Genomic DNA, 26057 nt, shown 5'->3' on the forward strand with positions numbered 1-26057 from the left:
ATGTCCCGTGTACCTCATGCCCCAGGTCACCTTCCGGTCTAACTCTCCCCGTCCCGTGTACCTCATGCCCCAGGTCACCTTCCGGTCTAACTCTCTCCGTCCCATGTACCTCATGCCCTAGGTCACCTTCCGGTCCAACTCTCCCCGTCCCGTGTACCTCATGCCCCAGGTCACCTTCCGGTCTAACTCTCTCCGTCCCGTGTACCTCATGCCTCAGGTCACCTTCCGGTCTAACTCTCTCCGTCCCGTGTACCTCATGCCCTAGGTCACCTTCCGGTCTAACTCTCTCCGTCCCGTGTACCTCATGCTCTATGTCACCTTCCGGTCTAACTCTCCCAGTCCCGTGTACCTCATGCCCTAGGTCACCTTCCGGTCTAACTCTCCCTGTCCCATGTACCTCATGCCCTAGGTCACCTTCCGATCTAACTCACCCTGTCCCGTGTACCTCATGCCCCAGGTCACCTTCCGGTCTAACTCTCCCCGTCCCGTGTACCTCATGCCCTAGGTCACCTTCCGGTCTAACTCTCTGTCCCGTGTACCTCATGCCCTAGGTCACCTTCCGGTCTAACTCTCCCCGTCCCGTGTCCCTCATGCCCCAGGTCACCTTCCGGTCTAACTCTCTCCGTCCCGTGTACCTCATGCCCTAGGTCACCTTCCGGTCTAACTCTCCCCGTCCCGTGTCCCTCATGCCCCAGGTCACCTTCCGGTCTAACTCTCCCCGTCCCGTGTACCTCATGCCCCAGGTCACCTTCCGGTCTAACTCTCCCCGTCCCGTGTCCCTCATGCCCCAGGTCACCTTCCAGTCTAACTCTCTCCGTCCCCTGTACCTCATGCCCCAGGTCACCTTCCGGTCTAACTCTCTCCGTCCCGTGTACCTCATGCCCTAGGTCACCTTCCGGTCTAACTCTCCCCGTCCCGTGTCCCTCATGCCCCAGGTCACCTTCCAGTCTAACTCTCTCCGTCCCCTGTACCTCATGCCCCAGGTCACCTTCCGGTCTAACTCTCTCCGTCCCGTGTACCTCATGCCCTAGGTCACCTTCCGGTCTAACTCTCCCCGTCCCGTGTACCTCATGCCCTAGGTCACCTTCCGGTCTAACTCTCCCCGTCCCGTGTACCTCATGCCCCAGGTCACCTTCCGGTCTAACTCTTTCCGTCCCGTGTACCTCATGCCCCAGGTCACCTTCCGGTCTAACTCTCCCTGTCCCGTGTACCTCATGCCCCAGGTCCTGTCCAATCAGAATGCCAGTGGAAATGTCAAAAAGACCATTTTGTTTTTGAATGTGAGGCCGTGTCAAAGAGAACGAGCTGACACGCCCTTTAATCCAGATTACATTGGTGAAACACAGCACATCCCTACACACACCCGTCGGCAATAATAGGCACTAAGATTTTCACCAGAAAGAAAAAAAGAAAAGTTATTTGATAAAACAATACAAAATCGTTTTCATAAACCACTATGGGGGCAACTGACTATTTGGTTTCTAATTAAATGCTTTAAATAAATGCATATAAATAATTTCTCTTTTTTTCCTTATTCTTCCCTTTCCCCAGTTTCACAATGCAATGAAGGTACAGATAGCAGAATGTCACTTTCCTAGATCGCAGTCTCTGTACTGTTCCTTCCTCGCCAGAAATGGCATCTCCTCGGCAGAAACCACCGGCAGAAATGCCGTGTTTTCACTTGCTCTCTCCTCACATTCATTGATCAGTTCATAGTCCTCGGCCCTTCGACTGGCAAACGCCAAGATCTGGATCTGTTGCTGTACGGTCTGAAGCAACATCTCCACCTGCTGGCCATCGGCGACGTGGAGTGGGGTATTGGGTGCGCTGACAGTAACCAGATCAGCAGGGTAGGAGTGTGGGCGCTGCTCGGTGCTCTCGGACTCCTGACTCTCCATCTGCACCTGGACACAACTCTTCTCCCCCATCGAAGGGGTTACAGGAACCGAGGCTGCCCAGCAATGAGGAGCCACGCCTTTATCTTTCAGCTCCAAAGCACAGAGCTGGATGGGTCGGTGGGAGGGTGCAGGGCGCATAATATTAAAGGAATTCTCGGGAGAGTTCCAACAATTGGTTGAAGGTCTAAAAAGAATTTTAAAAAATTGTTGAAAATGAAACCAGGCAATTAACAATAAATCTTCACAACATGAAGGAAACAATTCAGCTGACCAACACATTAGAGTGGACAATTTAACTGACCACCCACCAACACATAGATTGAACAATGGAAACCAGGCACCTACCGTTTGTTGTCCAACGAATCCTTGGTTGAAGCAAGCTGATCTTGGATCTGGCTATTTGTATTGGGAGACATTGAGTCTGGTGGTTCTACAACTCCACTCAATGAACCCCGGGATAAAGGTGGTGAAGGCTGAGGGCTGACCTTCGATGACATTCTGACCAGTTGCCTTGGACTAAGAGAGGAGGACGGGCAAAACCTGTGGGAACAAATTGGCCAATGAGAATGTTACAGTGGTCACACGGTTACTCTATACTTAGACCGGTGATTAATCCTGGATCCAAACCCTGATAATCACGGGGACCACAAGCGTGGAGAGTGGTGTACCTGCCCTGGGAGTGTTTGATGGGACAGTGTAGAGGGAGCTTTACTCTGTGTGATGAAATATATTCCATTCATCACTGCCTGTTTTCTGTGTCTTGTAACTGCCTGCTTTCTGTGTCTTTTCCCTTCCCCCAGTCCTCATGTATTATGTATTGGAATGTGCTGGAACTGGTTGTGTGCAGGGCTCCGCCCATACCTGGCTCCTTTGTAATCTAACTTCAGTCGGGTTCAGCCTCCTGAAGGTAGACATCTCTCTATTTTACGTGTTATGTTCTAAGTTAATAAAAGCCTTACTTTTGTTCTGCTAACTTCGAGTCTCGGAATAATTGAGGCACATCAATTTTATTAACTCAATTTTCAACACTATGGATCAACTCCTGAAACCCGAACGTTTGGATTTGGATCAACATGCTCCGGACGCATCAGCACGCTTCGGACACTGGTTTGACTGTATGGAATTCTTCCTGGACAATTCCGCAGCCGTCAAAGACGCTACGGACACTGCGAAGATGAGACTCGGAATGCTACGGAATTGGGTAAGCCACCGGGTTTACCCCCTCATCCAAGACGCCGATACGTACCTGGCCGCCTGCAACACCTTAAAGGCGCATTACCAGCAGCCTACGAATGAGGTGTATGCTAGGCATCTACTCGCTACTCGCGCACAGCGACCTGGGGAATCGGTGGAGGAGTTCCTAAGCATCCTGAAAAAGCTTGGCAAGGACTGTAAGTGCCGAGATGTAAAAGCCGCAGTGTACACCGACGAGCTTGTTCGCGATGCCTTTATCACAGGCCTCAGCTCCACTCACATCCGGCAAAGACTGCTGGAAAAAACGGAGTTGGACCTGAAACAGGCTGCGGACACCGCGCGGTCCCTGGAGATGGCCCAGAGAAACTCGGACGCCTACTCTTCAGCCCGCGCCGCCCACGCCGCCACGTGTGTGCCGAGGGCGCCGCCATCTTGGAAGGCATCTTCCCCGCCCGGCAGCCCGACACCGGCGGGGCCCAGCTCTCCCCCCAGAAGCCCTACGACAGCCGCGACGCGTCAAGGACCCAACTGCTACTTCTGCGGGCAGCCAAAGCACACCAGAAACCTGTGCCCGGCGAAAGGCACCACCTGCTTTAAGTGCGGTAAGAAGGGGCACTTCGGGAAGGTGTGCAGAGGGAACCCCGCCGGAAAACCAACCGCCGGAAAACCCGCCACCGCCGCGTGTGCGCCGTGGGAGCGGCCATCTTGGACGCCATCTTGCCCGACCTCGTGGGGTCCGCCATCTTATGAGCAGACAGCGTGGACGCCATCTTGTCTCGATCAGGGCCCTACAGTGGCATCGGTCACAGTGGACCAGACCAGGCCGCATCCGCTATCCAAATCAATGGTGGACATCGAGGTAAATGGGTGCCGGGTTAAATGCTTAATTGACAGTGGAAGCACGGAGAGTTTTATCCACCCTGAACTGGCACAACAACTCTCCCTAAAGGTGGTCCCTGCTCAGGGTACCATCTCTATGGCCGATAAAACCCAGACATCGACCATTCTGGGTTACTGCACGGTACAATTGTGCGTTAACGGAACTGTGTATGATAATTTTAAAGTATTAATCATGAAGAATCTATGTGCGAGAGTGATCTTGGGTTTGGATTTCCAGTGCAACCACCAAAGCATCACGCTCAAGTACGGTGGGTCCCAGCCGCCCCTCACAGTGTGCGGTCTGGCTACCCTGAAGGTAAAGCCGCCTTCGCTATTCGCGAACCTTACCCCTAACTGCCGGCCAATAGCGACCAAAAGCAGGAGGTACAGCTGGGAGGACAGGCGGTTTATCGCGACCGAGGTAGACAGGCTCCTGAAAGAGCGCATTATTGAACACAGCAACAGCCCGTGGCGCGCCCAAGTGGTAGTGGTAAGGGGTAGCGAGAAGAAACGGATGGTGATCGACTATAGTCAAACGATCAACAGGTACACCCTACTAGACGCCTACCCGCTACCCCGCATATCAGAAATGGTGAACCAAATCGCCCAATACCGGGTGTTCTCCACCATCGACCTCAAGTCAGCGTACCACCAGCTCCCTATCAGACCAGAGGACCGCCCGTACACCGCCTTCGAGGCGAACGGACGCCTCTACCAATTCCTCAGAGTCCCCTTTGGGGTGACGAACGGGGTCTCGGTCTTTCAGAGGGAGATGGATCGCATGGTCGATGACCACCACTTGCAGGCAACCTTCCCCTACCTCGACAACGTCACCATCTGCGGTCACAACCAGCAGGATCACGACTCGAACCTCGAGAGGTTCCTGAAAACCGCACAAAAACTCAACCTCACCTATAACGAGGACAAGTGCGTTTTCAACACCACGCGCCTCTGCATACTGGGCAGCGTGGTGGAGAATGGGGAAATCGGACCAGACCCCGACCGATTGCGCCCCCTACGGGAGCTGCCCCTGCCCAACACTCCCAAAGCCCTGAAAAGGTGCCTGGGGTTATTTTCTTACTATTCCCAATGGGTCCCCAACTACTCCGACAAAGCCCGCCCCCTCTTGAAAGCATCCTCTTTTCCGCTCTCTGCTGAGGCCCACGCCGCCTTCAAAAGCATTAAGCAGGATATTGAGCGGGCCACGCTACAGGCAGTGGACGAGAACACTCCATTTCAAGTGGAAAGTGATGCATCCGACTTCGCCTTGGCGGCCACCCTCAACCAGGCGGGGCGGCCCGTAGCTTTCTTCTCGAGGACCCTCCAAGGCCCCGAGATCAGACACTCCTCCGTGGAAAAGGAGGCCCAAGCCATCGTGGAGGCAGTGCGCCACTGGCGCCACTACCTAGCCGGCAAACGCTTCACCCTACTTACCGACCAGCGGTCGGTAGTGTTTATGTTCAACAATAAACAGAGGGGGAAGATTAAAAATGATAAGATTCTTAGGTGGCGGATCGAGCTCTCCACTTTCGAGTACGACATCATTTACCGGCCAGGGGCCCTTAACGAATCCCCTGACGCCCTCTCACGAGGGATGTGTGCCAGCGCCACCGAGGATCGGCTACAGACCCTCCACAACGACCTCTGCCACCCAGGGGTCACGCGGCTGTTCCACTTCATAAAGTCCCGTAACTTACCCTACTCGATTGAGGAAGTTCGGTCTCTGACCAGGAACTGCCGCACTTGCGCTGAGTGCAAGCCTCGGTTCTACCGCCCAGATAGAGCCCACTTAATCAAAGCTACACGGCCCTTCGAGCGGCTCAGCTTAGATTTCAAGGGCCCCCTCCCGTCCGTCGACCGCAATGTTTACTTCCTGAACATTGTGGACGAATACTCCCGTTTCCCATTCGCCTTCCCCTGCCCAGACATGACCAGCGCCACGGTCATTAAATGCCTCAACAGCCTGTTCTGCCTGTTCGGTATGCCGAGCTATATCCACACGGATAGGGGGGCGTCCTTCATGAGTGAAGAGCTACGCCAGTACATGCTGTCCAAGGGGATCGCCACGAGCCGTACCACCAGCTACAACCCCCGGGGTAACGGCCAGGTGGAGCGAGAGAACGGGACAGTGTGGAAAGCAGTCACTCTAGCTCTAAGGACCAAGGGCCTCCCTATCTCCCGCTGGCAGGAAGTCCTCTCGGATGTGCTCCATTCGATACGGTCGCTATTGTGTACGGCCACTAATGCCACGCCTCATGAACGAATGTTTGTCTTTCCTCGGAAATCCACCTCAGGCGTATCCATGCCGTCATGGCTCTCCACCCCAGGTCCGGTACTCGTGCGAAGGCATGTGAGGGGCCACAAGACGGACCCTCTCGTGGAGCCAGTACACCTACTCCACGCCAACCCCCAATACGCATATGTCCGGCACGCCGACGGAAGGGAGGACACCGTGTCCATAAAAGACGTCGCCCCAGCCGGCATCGACAACAACCACGGCAATAGCAGCGACGACGATCACAGCAACTCTTACCCACCCACTATTCTTTCATCACCCCCAGAAGAACATCGACCAACGGCACCCCCACCAACTACCCCTTCAACAACCCCGGCGGCACCCCCGGCAGAGACCCAGGAGGCTACCGGGGACACCCAGCCGACACCCGCGGCACCACAACAGCCACGTCGGTCGCAGAGGACTATCAAACCCCCGAACAGACTAAATCTATAGAAGGGGTGAATGTGATGAAATATATTCCATTCATCACTGCCTGTTTTCTGTGTCTTGTAACTGCCTGCTTTCTGTGTCTTTTCCCTTCCCCCAGTCCTCATGTATTATGTATTGGAATGTGCTGGAACTGGTTCACAATTCGGTGAGATTTAAGGTGGTCATGGAAAAAGACAAAGACGGCCCGGAAATAAGGGTTCTAAATTGGGGGAAGGCCGATTTTAATATGATAAGGCAGGATCTGGCCAAATTGGACTGGGAGCAGCTACTTATAGGAAAATCCGCATCAAAACAGTGGGAGACTTTCAGAAGGGAAATAGAGAGAGTACAACGCCAACATGTTCCTGTAAAGGTCAAGGGTGGGACCAACAAGCAAAGGGAACCTTGGATGACAAGGGATATACAAAAATGCATTAGAAATAAAAGGGGGGCTTTTGGCAGTTACAAAAGACTAAAGACGGAAGAAGCCCTAGAGGAGTATAAAAAATGCAGGGGCATACTTAAAAAAGAAATTAGGAGGGCGAAGAGGGGCCATGAAATAACACTGGCGAGCAAAATAAAGGAAAATCCTAAGATGTTTTATAAGTATATTAAGGGCAAGAGGATAACCAGGGAAAGGGTAGGGCCCATTAGGGACCAAAGTGGCAATCTGTGTGTAGAGCCAGATGATGTAGGCGGGGTTTTAAATGAATTTTTTGCATCTGTGTTCACTATAGAGAAAGACGATGCAGACATAGAAATCGGGCAAGGGGGCTGTGACATACTTGAACATATTAGCATCGAGAGGGAGGAGGTGCTAGCGGTTTTAGCAGGCCAAAAAGTGGATAAATCCCCAGGCCCAGACGAGATGTATCCCAGGCTGCTGTGGGAGGCAAAGGAGGAGATTGCAGGGGCTCTGACACAAATTTTCAGAACCTCTCTGGCCACAGGGGATGTACCAGAGGACTGGAGAACAGCTAACGTAGTACCATTATTCAAGAAGGGTAGCAGGGATAAACCAGGGAATTACAGGCCAGTGAGCCTAACATCTGTGGTAGGGAAATTATTGGAAAAAATTCTGAGGGACAAAATTAGTCTCCACTTGGAGAGGCAAGGATTAATCGGGGATAGTCAGCATGGCTTTGTCAAGGGTAAATCATGTCTGACAAATCTGATTGAATTTTTCGAGGGGGTGACTAGGGGGGTGGATGAGGGAAATGCTGTGGATGTGGTTTACATGGACTTCAGTAAAGCTTTTGACAAAGTCCCGCATAGGAGACTGGTCAAGAAGGTAAGAGCCCATGGGATCCAGGGTGCCTTGGCGCGTTGGATCCTAAACTGGCTGAGTGGCAGGAGGCAGAGGGTGATGGTCGAAGGTTGCTTTTGTGACTGGAAGCCTGTGTCCAGTGGGGTACCTCAGGGATCGGTGCTGGGTCCCTTGTTGTTTGTGATCTACATAAATGATTTGGATGAGAATGTAAAAGGTATGATCAGTAAGTTCGCAGATGACACGAAAATTGGTGGGGTGGTAAATTGCGAGGAGGAAAGCCTCAGGCTACAGGACGATATAAACGGGTTGGTCAGATGGGCGGAAAAGTGGCAAATGGAATTTAACCCTGAAAAGTGCGAGGTGATGCATTTTGGACGGACAAATAAGGCAAGGGAATACACAATGAGTGGTAGGACCCTAGGAAGTACAGAGGGTCAGAGGGACCTTGGTGTACATGTACATAGATCCCTGAAGGCAGCGGAACAGGTAGATAAGGTGGTTAAAAAGGCATATGGGATACTTGCCTTCATTAGCCGAGGCATAGACTATAAGAGCAGGGAGGTTATGATGGAGCTGTACAAAACGCTGGTGAGGCCACAGCTGGAGTACTGTGTGCAGTTCTGGTCGCCTCACTATAGGAAGGATGTGATTGCTTTGGAGAGGGTGCAGAGAAGATTCACCAGGATGTTACCTGGGATGGAGCGCCTCAGCTATGAAGAGAGGCTGGACAGGCTGGGGTTGTTTTCCTTGGAGCAAAGAAGGCTGAGGGGGGACCTGATTGAGGTGTACAAAATGATGAGGGGCATAGATAGGGTAGACAAAGAGGAACTTTTCCCCTTAGTAGGGGGGTCAATAACAAGGGGGCATAGATTCAGGGTAAGGGGCAGGAGATTTAGAGGGGATTTGAGGAGGAACTTTTTCACCCAGAGGGTGGTTGGAATGTGGAACTCAATGCCTGAAAGGGTGGTAGAGGCAGGAACCCTCACAACATTCAAGAAGCATTTGGATGAGCACTTGAAATGCCATTGCATACAAGGCTATGGACCAAATGCTGGAAAATGGGATTAGACTGGACAGGGATGGATGGGCGGCGCAGACACGATGGGCCGAAGGGCCTCGTTCTGTGCTGTAAAACTCTATGACTCTATGGTTGTGTGCAGGGCTCCGCCCATACCTGGCTCCTTTGTAATCTAACTTCAGTCGGGTTCAGCCTCCTGAAGGTAGACATCTCTCTATTTTACGTGTTATGTTCTGAGTTAATAAAAGCCTTACTTTTGTTCTGCTAACTTCGAGTCTCGGAATAATTGAGGCACATCACTCTGTATCTAACCCGTGCTGTACCTGCCCTGGGAGTGTTTGATGGGACAGTGTAGAGGGAGCTTTACTCTGTATCTAACCCCGTGCTGTACCTGCCCTGGGAGTGTTTGATGGGACAGTGTAGAGGGAGCTTTACTCTGTATCTAACCCTTGCTGTACCTGTCCTGGGAGTGTTTGATGGGACAGTGTAGAGGGAGCTTTACTCTGTATCTAACCCCGTGCTGTACCTGCCCTGGGAGTGTTTGATGGGACAGTGTAGAGGGAGCTTTACTCTGTATCTAACCCTTGCTGTACCTGTCCTGGGAGTGTTTGATGGGACAGTGTAGAGGGAGCTTTACTCTGTATCTAACCTGTGCAGTACCTGCCCTGGGAGTGTTTGATGGGACAGTGTAGAGGGAGCATTACTCTGTATCTAACCCATGCTGTACCTGCCCTGGGAGTGTTTGATGGGATAGTGTAGAGGGAGCTTTACTCTGTATCTAACCCGTGCTGTACCTGCCCTGGGAGTGTTTGATGGGACAGTGTAGAGGGAGCTTTACTCTGTATCTAACTCCGTGCTGTACCTGCCCTGGGAGTGTTTGATGGGACAGTGTAGAGGGAGCTTTACTCTGTATCTAACCCCGTGCTGTACCTGCCCCGGGAGTGTTTGATGGGACAGTGTAGAGGGAGCATTACTCTGTATCTAACCCATGCTGTACCTGCCCTGGGAGTGTTTGATGGGACAGTGTAGAGGGAGCTTTACTCTGTATCTAACCCCGTGCTGTACCTGCCCCGGGAGTGTTTGATGGGACAGTGTAGAGGGAGCTTTACTCCGTATCTCACCTGTGCTGTACCTGGCCTGGGAATGTTTGATGGGACAGTGTAGAGGGAGCTTTACTCTGTATCTAACCAGTGCTGTACCTGCCCTGGGAGTGTTTGATGGGACAGTGTAGAGGGAGCTTTACTCTGTATCTAACCCCGTGCTGTACCTGCCCCGGGAGTGTTTGATGGGACAGTGTAGAGGGAGCTTTACTCCGTATCTAACCTGTGCTGTACCTGGCCTGGGAATGTTTGATGGGACAGTGTAGAGGGAGCTTTACTCTGTATCTAACCAGTGCTGTACCTGCCCTGGGAGTGCTTGATGGGACAGTGTAGAGGACGCTTTACTCTGCATCTAACCCTGAATTGATGTTATTTGATAAGCACAAGATCTTAGATAACTTTTCTTTATGGTAATGAGTTGAGTTGAGTTTTATTGGACTATTTCCAACATTCCTTTACCTTTGCTGTTTGCCTGTTGGGTTGCTGGACGGAGCGGAGTCGGCCGGGGAGGATCCAGGACCTGAGAACTGTGATTCCAGAACATTTCGTCTTCCTTCTCCAATATTGCTATCTGGCTTTGAGTACTGAAAAGGAAAACATCATCACATCAAACCCAGGAGCAGTTGGTCAAATGCCCTCAAATTCCAACTCAGTCTCCTGAAGTGGGTAACGGCACTGACTCGGCAGCCCTGAGTTATACTGACCACATGGTGGCACGTTCTCTCCTTAGAACCACAGAACATGGAAGCACAGAACGTTACACCGCAGAAATAGGCCATTTGGCACCACTTATCTAGCAACCCAAAGCTAGTCACGCTCCCATTCCCTTTCTAAGGGGAACAGAGAGGGTAGATAGAAACTATTTCCGCTGTTTGGAGATTCTAGGACTAGGGGGCGTAGTCTTAAAAATTAGAGCCAGACCATTCAGGAGTGAAATTAGGGTGGTAGAAGTTTGGAACTCTCTTCCGCAAAAGGCAATTAATGGTGGATCAATTGCTAATTTTAAATTGGAGATTGACAGATTTTTGTTAACCAAAGGTATTAAGGGATATGGACCAAAGGCGGGTATGTGGAGTTAGGTCACAGATCAGCCATGATCTCATTGAATGGTGGAACAGGCTCGAGTGGCTGAATGGCCTCCTCCTGTTCCGATGTTCCAGTATCTTCCTTGCCTTTCAATGTTTATCTACTTTTGGCTAAATTACATGCAAAATAGAAAGATTCTACCAACTGTTCATTGAATGACTCTCTGGTATAACATGCTGCTTGATGGAGGTGCTTCCTGATTGCACTCACTCCTAGGAGTATCGGAACAAAATGGGGCAAGTTGCAAAGATGTTTAGAGATCACGTCCCAGCTTGCTCCGCGGGTCAGTGCTTGCAGTAGGGACTGTCACTTTAAGCAACAATTCAGACACTCCTGCAAACTCGGGAGGTAGAAATTTGTATAACGGACTGGCTACTAAATGTGCTCGCGTGTGCTGGCTGCAATGCTGTTGGTAGATATCGTTAAAGCAGTGAATGAACAACAGTCTGATGGAGACCAACCCTGTCGCAGGACTTGTCCTCACACCGCTGCTGTCTGCTTACACTTTCCAGCTGCAACACATTCCGCCGCGGATTGTCTGTCGTAGACAGCTCGGAATTGTTCAGACTGTAACTCTTCCCAAAACGAATCTCCTTGCCCTGATCACGCAGTTTCTGCCTTTGTTTCCTGTTACAACAGAGAAAGAAAACGGTCTTATTCACACACAACAAACTTCAACGAGAAAAGCCTATGAACAGTGGATTACAGTGAGTATTGCGCAATTCACACTGATCCCCATGGATGGATTACAGTGTGTACTGCGCAATTCACACGGTTCTCCATGGATGGAGAAGATTAGACCGATCCCCATGGAGTAGATTGGACCGATCCCCATGGATGGAGTAGATTGGATTGATGCCCATGGATGGAGTAGATTGGACCGATGCCCATGGATGGAGTAGATTGGATTGATGCCCATGGATGGAGTAGATTGGACCGATGCCCATGGATGGAGTAGATTGGACCGATGCCCATGGATGGAGTAGATTGGATTGATGCCCATGGATGGAGTAGATTGGACCGATGCCCATGGATGGAGTAGATTGGACCGATGCCCATGGATGGAGTAGATTGGACCGATGCCCATGGATGGAGTAGATTGGATTGATCCCCATGGATGGAGAAGTTTGGATTGATCCCCATGGATGGAATAGATTGGATTGATCCCCATGGATGGAATAGATTGGATTGATGCCCATGGATGGAGTAGATTGGATTGATGCCCATGGATGGAGAAGTTTGGATTGATCCCCATGGATGGAATAGATTGGACCGACGCCCATGGATGGAGAAGTTTGGATTGATCCCCATGGATGGAGTAGATTGGACCGACGCCCGTGGATGGATTAGATTGGACCGATCCCCATGGATGGAGTAGATTGGACTGATGCCCATGGATGGAGTAGATTGGATTGATGCCCATGGATGGAGTAGATTGGACCGATGCCCATGGATGGAGTAGATTGGATTGATGCCCATGGATGGAGTAGATTGGACCGATGCCCATGGATGGAGTAGATTGGACCGATCCCCATGGATGGAGAAGTTTGGACCGATGCCCATGGATGGAGTAGATTGGACCGATGCCCATGGATGGAGTAGATTGGACCGATGCCCATGGATGGAGTAGATTGGATTGATGCCCATGGATGGAGTAGATTGGATTGATCCCCATGGATGGAGTAGATTGGATTGATGCCCATGGATGGAGTAGATTGGACCGATGCCCATGGATGGAGTAGATTGGATTGATGCCCATGGATGGAGTAGATTGGATTGATGCCCATGGATGGAGTAGATTGGACCGATGCCCATGGATGGAGTAGATTGGACCGATGCCCATGGATGGAGTAGATTGGACCGATGCCCATGGATGGAGTAGATTGGACCGATGCCCATGGATGGAGTAGATTGGACCGATGCCCATGGATGGAGTAGATTGGATTGATGCCCATGGATGGAGTAGATTGGACCGATGCCCATGGATGGAGTAGATTGGATCGATGCCCATGGATGGAGTAGATTGGATTGATCCCCATGGATGGAGTAGATTGGATTGATCCCCATGGATGGAGTAGATTGGATTGATGCCCATGGATGGAGTAGATTGGATTGATGCCCATGGATGGAGTAGATTGGACCGATGCCCATGGATGGAGTAGATTGGACCGATGCCCATGGATGGAGTAGATTGGACCGATGCCCATGGATGGAGTAGATTGGACCGATGCCCATGGATGGAGTAGATTGGACCGATGCCCATGGATGGAGTAGATTGGACCGATGCCCATGGATGGAGTAGATTGGATTGATGCCCATGGATGGAGTAGATTGGACTGATGCCCATGGATGGAGTAGATTGGACCGATGCCCATGGATGGAGTAGATTGGATTGATGCCCATGGATTGAGTAGATTGGACCGATGCCCATGGATGGAGTAGATTGGATCGATGCCCATGGATGGGGTAGATTGGACCGATGCCCATGGATGGAGTAGATTGGACCGATGCCCATGGATGGAGTAGATTGGACCGACGCCCATGGATGGAGTAGATTGGACCGATGCCCATGAATGGAGTAGATTGGATTGATGCCCATGGATGGAGTAGATTGGACCGATGCCCATGGATGGAGTAGATTGGACCGATGCCCATGGATGGAGTAGATTGGACCGATGCCCATGGATGGAGTAGATTGGACTGATGCCCATGGATGGAGTAGATTGGATTGATGCCCATGGATGGAGTAGATTGGACCGATGCCCATGGATGGAGCAGATTGGACCGATGCCCATGGATGGAGCAGATTGGACCGATGCCCATGGATGGAGCAGATTGGACCGATGCCCATGGATGGAGCAGATTGGACCGATGCCCATGGATGGAGTAGATTGGACCGATGCCCATGGATGGAGTAGATTGGACCGATGCCCATGGATGGAGTAGATTGGATTGATGCCCATGGATGGAGTAGATTGGATTGATGCCCATGGATGGAGTAGATTGGACCGATGCCCATGGATGGAGTAGATTGGACCGATGCCCATGGATGGAGTAGATTGGACCGATGCCCATGGATGGAGTAGATTGGACCGATGCCCATGGATGGAGTAGATTGGACCGATGCCCATGGATGGAGTAGATTGGACCGATGCCCATGGATGGAGTAGATTGGACCGATGCCCATGGATGGAGTAGATTGGACCGATGCCCATGGATGGAGTAGACTGGACCGATGCCCATGGATGGAGTAGATTGGACTGATGCCCATGGATGGAGTAGATTGGACCGATGCCCATGGATGGAGTAGATTGGACCGATGCCCATGGATGGAGTAGATTGGACCGATGCCCATGGATGGAGTAGATTGGACCGACGCCCATGGAGGGAGTAGATTGGATTGATGCCCATGGATGGAATAGATTGGACCGATGCCCATGGATGGAGTAGATTGGACCGATGCCCATGGATGGAGTAGATTGGACCGATGCCCATGGATGGAGTAGATTGGACCGATGCCCATGGATGGAGTAGATTGGACTGATGCCCATGGATGGAGTAGATTGGACTGATGCCCATGGATGGAGTAGATTGGACCGATGCCCATGGATGGAGTAGATTGGATTGATGCCCATGGATGGAGTAGATTGGACCGATGCCCATGGATGGAGTAGATTGGACCGATGCCCATGGATGGAGTAGATTGGACCGATGCCCATGGATGGAGTAGATTGGATTGATGCCCATGGATGGAGTAGATTGGACCGATGCCCATGGATGGAGTAGATTGGACCGATGCCCATGGATGGAGTAGATTGGACTGATGCCCATGGATAGAGTAGATCACATGGACATAACCCATGGAGCTGCTTCAGTCCAATATGGAGAGTCTTGATCTACATAGTCTAAGTCAATCTGGAGCATCTGTTTAGGGCAGACCTGGGTGGGCATATTTTCTAATCCTCAGTAAATCTTCCAGAGATCTGTACAGGAGGACCTTACACTGAAACCAAAGTTTTTCTGAACTCCATCGAAGACTTTTCCCAAGGCCGTAATCCTAAATAGATGTATTTCATGGCCAGTGTAGTGTTGGGTGCATCTTGGCTGTATGAGCTGCATCCAACAGATCTCACCGTCCTCACACTTCCTGGCCATTGAGCCCCTCAATGTCCCTTAGATGAAGATGCAATTAATGTGATATGGAGTTTTACCCATCTGTAGAGAGAAGATCCAGCTGGAAATGTCTCATGAGTCTGCAGCCAAGTGCAGTGCCCTTTCCTTTCCGAGAAGTGTTTTACTACTGCAGCATCCCGCAATCCTGTGTTTTAATTAAATTCAATTATCTATATCACTGTTGCTGCATTCAACTGTAAAACTGGTTATGACAGCTGGCTCGATGGATTGCCTGCCCTACATCAGGATCAAGTTCATTACAGCTGCTATTCCAAAAGAATGGTGCTTTAAATCTTCTATTGTTTACCAAGTAAATGGCTCGTAATTAAAATTTTATAGCCTGCCCCAATGGCTCAGTAATTTTATCCAGTGAGGGTCTGAGCCACAGAGACCAGGACATCCCAAACTTGACCCTCCCTGCTAACATAGCTGTCGAAGCCGAGGGGTAGGGGCTACAATAGTGACAGTCTGGGGTAGGGAGAGGAAAAACCTGCAAGGGTTCCCTGCTGGAAAGGGCACATCTGTACACGTTGGGGGAGGGGACTGGACATCCTGTTCACACATCAAGAATGAACATTTGGGTGAGTGACCAGAGGTGATCCGTACCCCAGTGAGCGTCAGTGTCTGTGCAACTGTACCCCAGAGAGAGTCAGTGTCTGTGCAACTGTACCCCAGTGAGAGTCAGTGTCTGTGGAACTGTACCCCAGTGAGTGTCAGTGTCTGTGGAACTGTACCCCACTGAGAGTCAGTGCCTGTGGAACCCGTACCCCAGTTAGTGTCAGTGTCTGTGGAACTGTACCCCAGTGAGAGTCAGTGTCTGTGGAACTGTACCCCAGTGAGTGTCAGTGTCTGTGGAACCCGTACCCCAGTGAGAGTCAGTGTCTGTGGAACTGTACCCCAGTGAGAGTCAGTGTCTGTGGGACTGTACCCCAGTGAGAGTCAGTGTCTGTGGAACTGTTCCCCAGTGAGAGTCAGTGTCTGTGGAACTGTACCCCAGCGAGAGTCAGTGTCTGTGGAACTGTACCCCAGTGAGAGTCAGTGTCTGTGGAACTGTACCCCAGTGAGAGTCAGTGTCTGTGGGACTGTACCCCAGTGAGAGTCAGTGTCTGTGGAACTGTACCCCAGTGAGAGTCAGTGTCTGTGGAACTGTACCCCAGTGAGAGTCAGTGTCTGTGGAACTGTACCCCAGTGAGAGTCAGTGTCTGTGGAACTGTACCCCAGTGAGAGTCAGTGTCTGTGGAACCCGTACCCCAGTGAGAGTCAGTGTCTGTGGAATTGTACCCCAGTGAGAGACAGTGTCTGTGGAACTGTACCCCAGTGAGAGTCAGTGTCTGTGGAACTGTACCCCAGTGAGAGTCAGTGTCTGTGGAACCCGTACCCCAGTGAGAGACGGTGTCTGTGGAACTGTACCCCAGGGAGAGTCGGTGTCTGTGGAACTGTACCCCAGTGAGAGTCACTGTCTGTGGAACTGTACCCCAGTGAGAGTCAGTGTCTGTGGAACTGCTCCCCAGCGAGAGTCAGTGTCTGTGGAACTGTACCCCAGTGAGAGTCAGTGTCTGTGGAATTGTACACCAGTGAGAGTCAGTGACTGTGGAACCCGTACCCCAGTGAGAGTCAGTGTCTGTGGAACTGTACCCCAGTGAGAGTCGGTGTCTGTGGAACTGTACCCCAGTGAGAGTCAGTGTCTGTGGAACTGTTCCCCAGTGAGCGTCAGTGTCTGTGGAACTGTACCCCAGTGAGAGTCAGTGTCTGTGGAACTGTGCCCCAGTGAGAGTCAGTGTCTGTGGAACCCGTACCCCAGTGAGAGTCAGTGTCTGTGGGATTGTACCCCAGTGAGAGTCAGTGTCTGTGGAACCCGTACCCCAGTGAGAGACGGTGTCTGTGGAACTGTACCCCAGTGAGAGTCTGTGGAACTGTACCCCAGTGAGAGTCGGTGTCTGTGGGATTGTACCCCAGTGAGAGTCAGTGTCTGTGGAACCCGTACCCCAGTGAGAGACGGTGTCTGTGGAACTGTACCCCAGAGAGAGTCTGTGGAACTGTACCCCAGGGAGAGTCAGTGTCTGTGGAACTGTACCCCAGTGAGAGTCAGTGTCTGTGGAACTGTTCCCCAGTGAGAGTCAGTGTTTGTGGAACCCGTACCACAGTGAGAGTCAGTGTCTGTGGAACTGTACCCCAGTCAGAGTCAGTGTCCGTGGAACTGTACCCCAGTGAGCGTCAGTGTCTGTGGAACTGTACCCCAGTGAGAGTCAGTGTCTGTGGAACTGTGCCCCAGTGAGAGTCAGTGTCTGTGGAACCCGTACCCCAGTGAGAGTCAGTGTCTGTGGGATTGTACCCCAGTGAGAGTCAGTGTCTGTGGAACCCGTACCCCAGTGAGAGACGGTGTCTGTGGAACTGTACCCCAGTGAGAGTCTGTGGAACTGTACCCCAGTGAGAGTCGGTGTCTGTGGAACTGTACCCCAGTGAGAGTCAGTGTCTGTGGAACTGTTCCCCAGTGAGAGTCAGTGTTTGTGGAACCCGTACCACAGTGAGAGTCAGTGTCTGTGGAACTGTACCCCAGTGAGAGTCAGTGTCCGTGGAACTGTACCCCAGTGAGCGTCAGTGTCTGTGGAACTGTACCCCAGTGAGAGTCAGTGTCTGTGGAACTGTGCCCCAGTGAGAGTCAGTGTCTGTGGAACCCGTACCCCAGTGAGAGTCAGTATCTGTGGGATTGTACCCCAGTGAGAGTCAGTGTCTGTGGAACCCGTACCCCAGTGAGAGACGGTGTCTGTGGAACTGTACCCCAGTGAGAGTCTGTGGAACTGTACCCCAGTGAGAGTCGGTGTCTGTGGGATTGTACCCCAGTGAGAGTCAGTGTCTGTGGAACCCGTACCCCAGTGAGAGACGGTGTCTGTGGAACTGTACCCCAGAGAGAGTCTGTGGAACCCGTACCCCAGGGAGAGCCAGTGTCTGTGGAACTGTACCCCAGTGAGAGTCAGTGTCTGTGGAACCCGTACCCCAGGGAGAGTCAGTGTCTGTGGAACTGTACCCCAGGGAGAGTCAGTGTCTGTGGAACTGTACCCCAGTGAGAGTCAGTGTCTGTGGGACTGTACCCCAGTGAGAGTCAGTGTCTGTGGAACTGTACCCCAGTGAGAGTCAGTGTCTGTGGAACTGTACCCCAGGGAGAGTCAGTGTCTGTGGGACTGTACCCCAGGGAGAGTCAGTGTCTGTGGAACTGTACCCCAGGGAGAGTCAGTGTCTGTGGGACTGTACCCCAGTGAGAGTCAGTGTCTGTGGGACTGTACCTGGAAGGTACAGAAATTTCCAGAAATGATAACTGAGTGTGTTCTGTAAAGGGTGGATGATCCACTCACCTGCTGGTGAGAACGACATTTGCCGCCATGATTATCACAGCCCATATAATAAAGAGCAGGGTGGCTCAGCTCAGATCGAAAGTTGTGAGTGCATTTAAAACTCCAAATGAAGTGGCTTCTTTCAATTTCAATCTTATTCTCTTTCCTGTTGATTTTCTTCACCGTTGTACATTCTGGTGTGAAGCTTTCATTTTGAAACTCAATGCAAAAGAAGCCAGAGTGCGTTTCTGGAGTTTCCCCCATCATTGCCCCTTGTGAAAGCAGTGCAGGGGGAGCAGGCCCCCACCTGCCCGCACCCCCACTCCAGAACATGCTGACCCAGCACTCCTTCCTCCACCTCACTCCCAGCAGTGTGTGTGCTACACAAGGGGAACTGGGAATGAGTTATGTCACATGCTGCAACCTGCCCTGCTCCACTGCAGGAACTGCACTGCCACCAGCTATGAAACTCGCCGCCACTCTGAATGTTTACGCTATCGGGTCATGAGCAACATTCATCAATCAGCTGTGCACAGATGTATCAAGCAAGCCATTGGTACATTGTTTGCTAGAGCCACCAGTTACAATACAACCCCAGGAGCAGTATTTCAGCGCACTGCAATGCTACAAGTGTGCGATTTTCTAAAGTACAAGGAGATTGCGATAGCAATAGCACCCACGTGGCCACAATCAATCCCATCTCCCATTAAACAGGAACGGATTCCACTCTCTGAAAGTTTATTACTACCAGGGCACGCTTGCTCTCCTGGTACCGGCCTCCGTGCCTTTGGTTTAAGGCCATCCACCGCCCACACACTCTCAGCCAGAAGAGCAAGTGTTGGGGTGGCTGATTCTAACTCCTGCACATGGTGCTTGGTTGTTGGGAGGGGGAGAAGCAGACGTCAGCAGGCAACACCAGAGAGGGAACTGCACTGATTCCATGAATAAAGAACGGCCATTTGTATAGGACCTCATGACATCCCAAATCGTTTCACATGCAAAAATCTGCTTTTACTTGAAACGTTGTCACTGTTGTAATGTAGGAAATTGGCAGAAAATTTGCACACAGCAAGCTTCCACAAACACCAATGAGCTAATGACCAGATAATCTGTTTTAGTGATGTTGGTTGAGGGATAAATATTGGCCACGAAATGGGGCCAACTAGGAGAGCAGATGGGGCCTTAGTTTAATGTCTCATCCAAAATATGGCACCTCCAACAGTGCAACACTCCCTCAGTACTGACCCTCCGACAGTGCAGCGCTCCCTCAGTACTGCCCCTCCGTGCAGCGCTCCCTCAGTACTGCCCCTCCGACAGTGCAGCGCTCCCTCAGTACTGACCCTCCGACAGTGCAGCGCTCCCTCAGTACTGCACTGGGAGCGTCAGCCTAGATTATGTGTTCAAGTCTCTGGAAAGGGACTTGAGCCCATGACTTTCGGACTCAGAGCGAGAGTGCTACCCACTGAGCCAAGCTGACACTAAATGGACCAATAAGGGAGCAGACTAAGAAAATGAATGGGCCAATGAGGAAGGAGGCGACACTGGGGATCACAGTAAGAGCGTTGAACTGGAGAAAAGGTTTAAGTGATATAAATCCAGAGGGACCACCCTTACTTTGTTTTGAAGTAAAGAACCACACAAAGCATCCCGACTACAGTCAGTCCAATGGTGATGCAGGTTATTGACATGATCTGCCGCTGATACATATCCTCGCTCTCTGTGGACACAAACATAGGCAGAAAACATCAGTTTTTACCACATTTGGCTGTGTATCTGTACGTGTGCACATGGGCACGTATATGTACATTGATGTGGGTTTGCATCTAGATGAATAGGTGGATGTTTTGTGTGGATGCGTGTTTGCATGTGTGTATATACATGTGTATGACATTGAGTGCATCATGTGTGCATGCGTGTGTATGTACATGTGTGTATGCGTGTTTGTATTTGCTTGTCTTTATGTTTATGTCTGCTTGAGTGGATCTATGTAAGATTGCATGTCTGTTGCGTGTCACTGAGTGTGTCTGTGAATGTGCACGTCTTTACTCTGTATCAAACCCGTGCTGTACCTGCCCTGGGAGTGTTTGATGGGACAGTATAGAGGGAGCTTTACTCTGTATCAAACCCGTGCTGTACCTGCCCTGGGAGTGTTTGATGGGACAGTATAGAGGGAGCTTTACTCTGTATCTAACCCGTGCTGTACCTGCCCTGGGAGTGTTTGATGGGACAGTGTTCATCAATATCTGATGCAAGACCCTGAGTGCTATAAAAAGCATTGATTGCTGAAAGAGCGGGGGTGGGCTTGTTTCCCACAATGTGTTGAGGGTTGGTGTTGGTGTGAGCGGACAGTGTTGGAGCGAGGGGTCGGTGTTGGTGCGAGGGGTCGGTGTCGGGGCGAGGGGTCGGTTTTGGAGCGAGGGGTTGGTGCGAGGGGTCGGTGTCGGGGCGAGGTGTCGGTGCGAGGTGTCAGTGCGAGGGGTCAGTGTCGGTGCGAGCGGTCAGTGCGAGGGGTCAGTGTTGGTGTGGAGCGAGTGATCACAGAGATGTTTACACTGGAATGTTTGATGATGGGACTGTAGCTGTGTGTTTGACTGTTTTAAATTATAAATTTATCAATTAAATAAAGTCTTAGCCAGAACAGATTGCAGACATTCTGAGACCGTCTGCTAAAGCCAAACACGTGGATTAGATTCGCTGCTGGGAAAAGTGATTGGAAGTTAATCGCTTTTGCTGATTCTGCAGAGTTTTGGGATCATTCCTTTCTCAGTGAGCGCAGGTGCGGGCTGAACATTCTCTCTGCCACCAACCAGAAAGTCCTCAGTACTGAGAGAAAGCCCAACGGATATTCGAAGTGAGGAGGGGCTACAATGCCCCGTAAGCCTCTCTGGGTAAAGACCCCAGGGTGTATGAAGCTGAGCCATGTGAGCAGCGAGGAACCAGACCCGACCAAGGGTCTGTGCTGGTGCCCCCTCCACTGAGTACAGTAACGCAGCACAGAAAACCAATCAAAGTCCTGCATTCATCATTGGGGGTGGGGGGAAGGGTTGGCCAAGGCTGGGGCAGGAATGGGGCAGTGGGTGGCTGGGATTTGCTTTCCTGATGATGTATTGATCAGAATTGCCTAATAACCTGCTAGAATCAGCTCCACATCGTGAGAGAGAGGGGCAAGCGGGGATATGGTCTCCTTATAGAATACAGGTGAAGGGCCATGGGTCACAGTGCAGGGCACTGGCAGGGTGTAGGGCCAAAGGTCACAGTGCAATGCACTAGCAGGGTGAAGGGCCAAAGGTCACAGTGCAGGGCACTGGCAGGGTGAAAGGCCAAGGGTCACAGTGCAGGGCGAAAGGTCGAAGAGGAATGAGGTAAGTAGTGATTAATTGAAGCCACCATTGGGTGTTCAAGGCCATGATTGTAAGAATGATACTGCGTGAGAGGGAGAGACTGCGTGAGAGGGAGACTGCGTGAGAGGGAGAGACTGTGAGAGGGAGACTGTGTGAGAGGGAGAGAATGTGAGAGGGAGACTGTGTGAGGGAGACTGTGTGAGAGGGAGAGACTGTGTGAGAGAGAGAGACTGTGTGAGAGGGAGAGACTGTGAGAGGGAGAGACTGTGAGAGGGAGACTGTGTGAGAGGGAGAGACTGTGTGAGAGGGAGAGACTGTGAGAGGGAGAGACTGTGAGAGGGAGAGACTGTGTGAGAGGGAGAGACTGTGAGAGGGAGACTGTGTGAGGGAGACTGTGTGAGAGGGAGAGACTGTGTGAGAGAGAGAGACTGTGTGAGAGGGAGAGACTGTGAGAGGGAGAGACTGTGAGAGGGAGACTGTGTGAGAGGGAGAGACTGTGTGAGAGGGAGAGACTGTGAGAGGGAGACTGTGTGAGAGGGAGACTGCGTGAGAGGGAGAGACTGTGAGAGGGAGAGACTGTGTGAGAGAGAGAGACTGTGTGAGAGGGAGAGACTGTGTGAGAGGGAGAGACTGTGTGAGAGAGAGAGACTGTGAGAGGGAGAGACTGCGTGAGAGAGAGAGACTGTGTGAGAGGGAGAGACTGTGTGAGAGGGAGAGACTGTGTGAGAGAGAGAGACTGTGAGAGGGAGAGACTGCGTGAGAGAGAGAGACTGTGTGAGAGGGAGAGACTGTGTGAGAGGGAGAGACTGTGAGAGGGAGAGACTGCGTGAGAGAGAGAGACTGTGTGAGAGGGAGAGACTGTGTGAGAGGGAGAGACTGTGTGAGAGAGAGAGACTGTGTGAGAGGGAGAGACTGTGTGAGAGGGAGAGACTGTGTGAGAGAGAGAGACTGTGTGAGAGAGAGAGACTGTGTGAGAGAGAGAGACTGTGTGAGAGAGAGAGACTGTGTGAGAGAGAGAGACTGTGTGAGAGAGAGACTGTGTGAGAGAGAGAGACTGTGTGAGAGGGAGAGACTGTGTGAGAGAGAGACTGTGTGAGAGAGAGACTGTGTGAGAGAGAGAGACTGTGTGAGAGAGAGACTGTGTGAGAGAGAGACTGTGTGAGAGGGAGAGACTGTGTGAGAGGGAGAGACTGTGTGAGAGAGAGAGACTGTGTGAGAGAGAGAGACTGTGTGAGAGAGAGACTGTGTGAGAGAGAGAGACTGTGTGAGAGAGAGAGACTGCGTGAGAGAGAGACTGTGTGAGAGAGAGACTGTGTGAGAGAGAGAGACTGTGTGAGAGAGAGAGACTGTGTGAGAGAGGGAGACTGTGTGAGAGAGAGAGACTGTGTGAGAGGGAGAGACTGTGTGAGAGAGAGAGACTGTGTGAGAGAGAGAGACTGTGTGAGAGGGAGAGACTGCGTGAGAGAGAGAGACTGCGTGAGAGGGAGAGACTGCGTGAGAGAGAGAGACTGCGTGAGAGAGAGAGACTGCGTGAGAGAGAGAGACTGCGTGAGAGGGAGAGACTGTGTGAGAGGGAGAGACTGTGTGAGAGAGAGAGACTGTGTGAGAGAGAGAGACTGTGTGAGAGAGAGAGACTGTGTGAGAGGGAGAGACTGCGTGAGAGAGAGAGACTGCGTGAGAGAGAGAGACTGTGTGAGAGGGAGAGACTGTGTGAGAGAGAGAGACTGTGTGAGAGAGAGAGACTGTGTGAGAGGGAGAGACTGTGTGAGAGAGAGAGACTGTGTGAGAGAGAGAGACTGTGTGAGAGAGAGAGACTGTGTGAGAGAGAGAGACTGTGTGAGAGAGAGAGACTGTGTGAGAGGGAGAGACTGTGTGAGAGAGAGAGACTGTGTGAGAGAGACTGTGTGAGAGGGAGAGACTGTGTGAGAGAGAGAGACTGTGTGAGAGAGAGAGACTGTGTGAGAGGGAGAGACTGTGTGAGAGAGAGAGACTGTGTGAGAGAGAGAGACTGTGTGAGAGGGAGACTGTGTGAGAGAGAGAGACTGTGTGAGAGAGAGAGACTGTGTGAGAGAGAGAGACTGTGTGAGAGAGAGAGACTGTGTGAGAGGGAGAGACTGTGTGAGAGAGAGAGACTGTGTGAGAGAGACTGTGTGAGAGGGAGAGACTGTGTGAGAGAGAGAGACTGTGTGAGAGAGAGAGACTGTGTGAGAGGGAGAGACTGTGTGAGAGAGAGAGACTGTGTGAGAGAGAGAGACTGTGTGAGAGAGAGAGACTGTGTGAGAGGGAGAGACTGTGTGAGAGAGAGAGACTGTGTGAGAGAGACTGTGTGAGAGGGAGAGACTGTGTGAGAGAGAGAGACTGTGTGAGAGAGAGAGACTGTGTGAGAGGGAGAGACTGTGTGAGAGAGAGAGACTGTGTGAGAGAGAGAGACTGTGTGAGAGAGAGAGACTGTGTGAGAGAGAGAGACTGTGTGAGAGAGAGACTGTGAGAGAGAGAGACTGTGTGAGAGAGAGACTGTGTGAGAGAGAGAGACTGTGTGAGAGAGAGAGACTGTGTGAGAGAGAGAGACTGCGTGAGAGGGAGAGACTGTGTGAGAGAGAGAGACTGTGTGAGAGGGAGAGACTGTGAGAGAGAGAGACTGTGTGAGAGAGAGAGACTGTGTGAGAGAGAGACTGTGTGAGAGGGAGAGACTGTGTGAGAGGGAGAGACTGTGTGAGAGAGAGAGACTGTGTGAGAGAGAGACTGTGAGAGGGAGACTGTGTGAGAGGGAGAGACTGTGTGAGAGAGAGAGACTGTGTGAGAGAGAGAGACTGTGTGAGAGAGAGAGACTGTGTGAGAGAGAGACTGTGTGAGAGAGAGAGACTGTGTGAGAGAGAGAGACTGTGTGAGAGAGAGACTGTGTGAGAGGGAGAGACTGTGTGAGAGAGAGAGACTGTGTGAGAGGGAGAGACTGTGTGAGAGAGAGAGACTGTGTGAGAGGGAGAGACTGTGTGAGAGGGAGAGACTGTGTGAGAGAGAGAGACTGTGTGAGAGAGAGAGACTGTGTGAGAGAGAGAGACTGTGTGAGAGGGAGAGACTGTGTGAGAGAGAGAGACTGTGTGAGAGGGAGAGACTGTGTGAGAGGGAGAGACTGTGTGAGAGAGAGAGACTGTGTGAGAGAGAGAGACTGTGTGAGAGAGAGAGACTGTGTGAGAGAGAGACTGTGTGTGAGGGAGAGACTGTGTGAGAGAGAGACTGTGTGAGAGGGAGAGACTGTGTGAGAGAGAGAGACTGTGTGAGAGGGAGAGACTGTGAGAGAGGGAGAGACTGTGTGAGAGGGAGAGACTGTGTGAGAGGGAGACTGTGTGAGAGAGAGAGACTGTGTGAGAGGGAGAGACTGTGTGAGAGGGAGAGACTGTGTGAGAGGGAGAGACTGTGTGAGAGAGAGAGACTGTGTGAGAGAGAGACTGTGTGAGAGAGAGAGACTGTGTGAGAGGGAGAGACTGTGTGAGAGAGAGAGACTGTGTGAGAGGGAGACTGTGTGAGAGAGAGAGACTGTGTGAGAGGGAGAGACTGTGTGAGAGAGAGACTGTGTGAGAGAGAGAGACTGTGTGAGAGAGAGAGACTGTGTGAGAGGGAGAGACTGTGTGAGAGGGAGAGACTGTGTGAGAGGGAGAGACTGTGTGAGAGAGAGAGACTGTGTGAGAGGGAGAGACTGTGTGAGAGGGAGAGACTGTGTGAGAGGGAGAGACTGTGTGAGAGAGAGAGACTGTGTGAGAGAGAGACTGTGTGAGAGAGAGACTGTGTGAGAGGGAGAGACTGTGTGAGAGGGAGAGACTGTGTGAGAGGGAGAGACTGTGTGAGAGGGAGAGACTGTGTGAGAGAGAGAGACTGTGTGAGAGAGAGAGACTGTGTGAGAGGGAGAGACTGTGTGAGAGGGAGAGACTGTGTGAGAGAGAGAGACTGTGTGAGAGGGAGAGACTGTGTGAGAGAGAGAGACTGTGTGAGAGAGAGAGACTGTGTGAGAGAGAGAGACTGTGTGAGAGAGAGAGACTGTGTGAGAGGGAGAGACTGTGTGAGAGG

At 51.6% G+C, this 26057-nt stretch overlaps 1 protein-coding gene across 5 annotated transcripts in view; it reads right to left on the minus strand.

Moving 5' to 3' along the window:
- Nucleotides 1-1266: 1266 nt before the first annotated feature.
- LOC147098712 (pro-neuregulin-3, membrane-bound isoform-like) overlaps nt 1267-26057 on the minus strand; it is a 241566-nt gene continuing 216775 nt past the window's right edge. For 4 of the 5 annotated variants that reach the window (XM_085970767.1, XM_085970765.1, XM_085970770.1 and 1 more), the window contains 5 exons: nt 20269-20371; nt 11614-11779; nt 10526-10650; nt 2244-2438; nt 1267-2082 (listed from right to left, as the gene is read on the minus strand). In XM_085970767.1, the coding sequence (XP_085826893.1) occupies nt 1587-2082; nt 2244-2438; nt 10526-10650; nt 11614-11779; nt 20269-20371 (1085 nt within the window). In that variant the 3' untranslated portion in view covers nt 1267-1586. The remainder of the gene's footprint in view (nt 2083-2243; nt 2439-10525; nt 10651-11613; nt 11780-20268; nt 20372-26057) is intronic. The other variant, XM_085970768.1, reaches the window with a different exon arrangement.

Source organism: Somniosus microcephalus, chromosome 29 (genome assembly GCF_052327205.1).
Source record: "Somniosus microcephalus isolate GS21.2 chromosome 29, FLI_Smic_1.0, whole genome shotgun sequence".
Taxonomy (NCBI): Eukaryota; Metazoa; Chordata; class Chondrichthyes; order Squaliformes; family Somniosidae; genus Somniosus; species Somniosus microcephalus.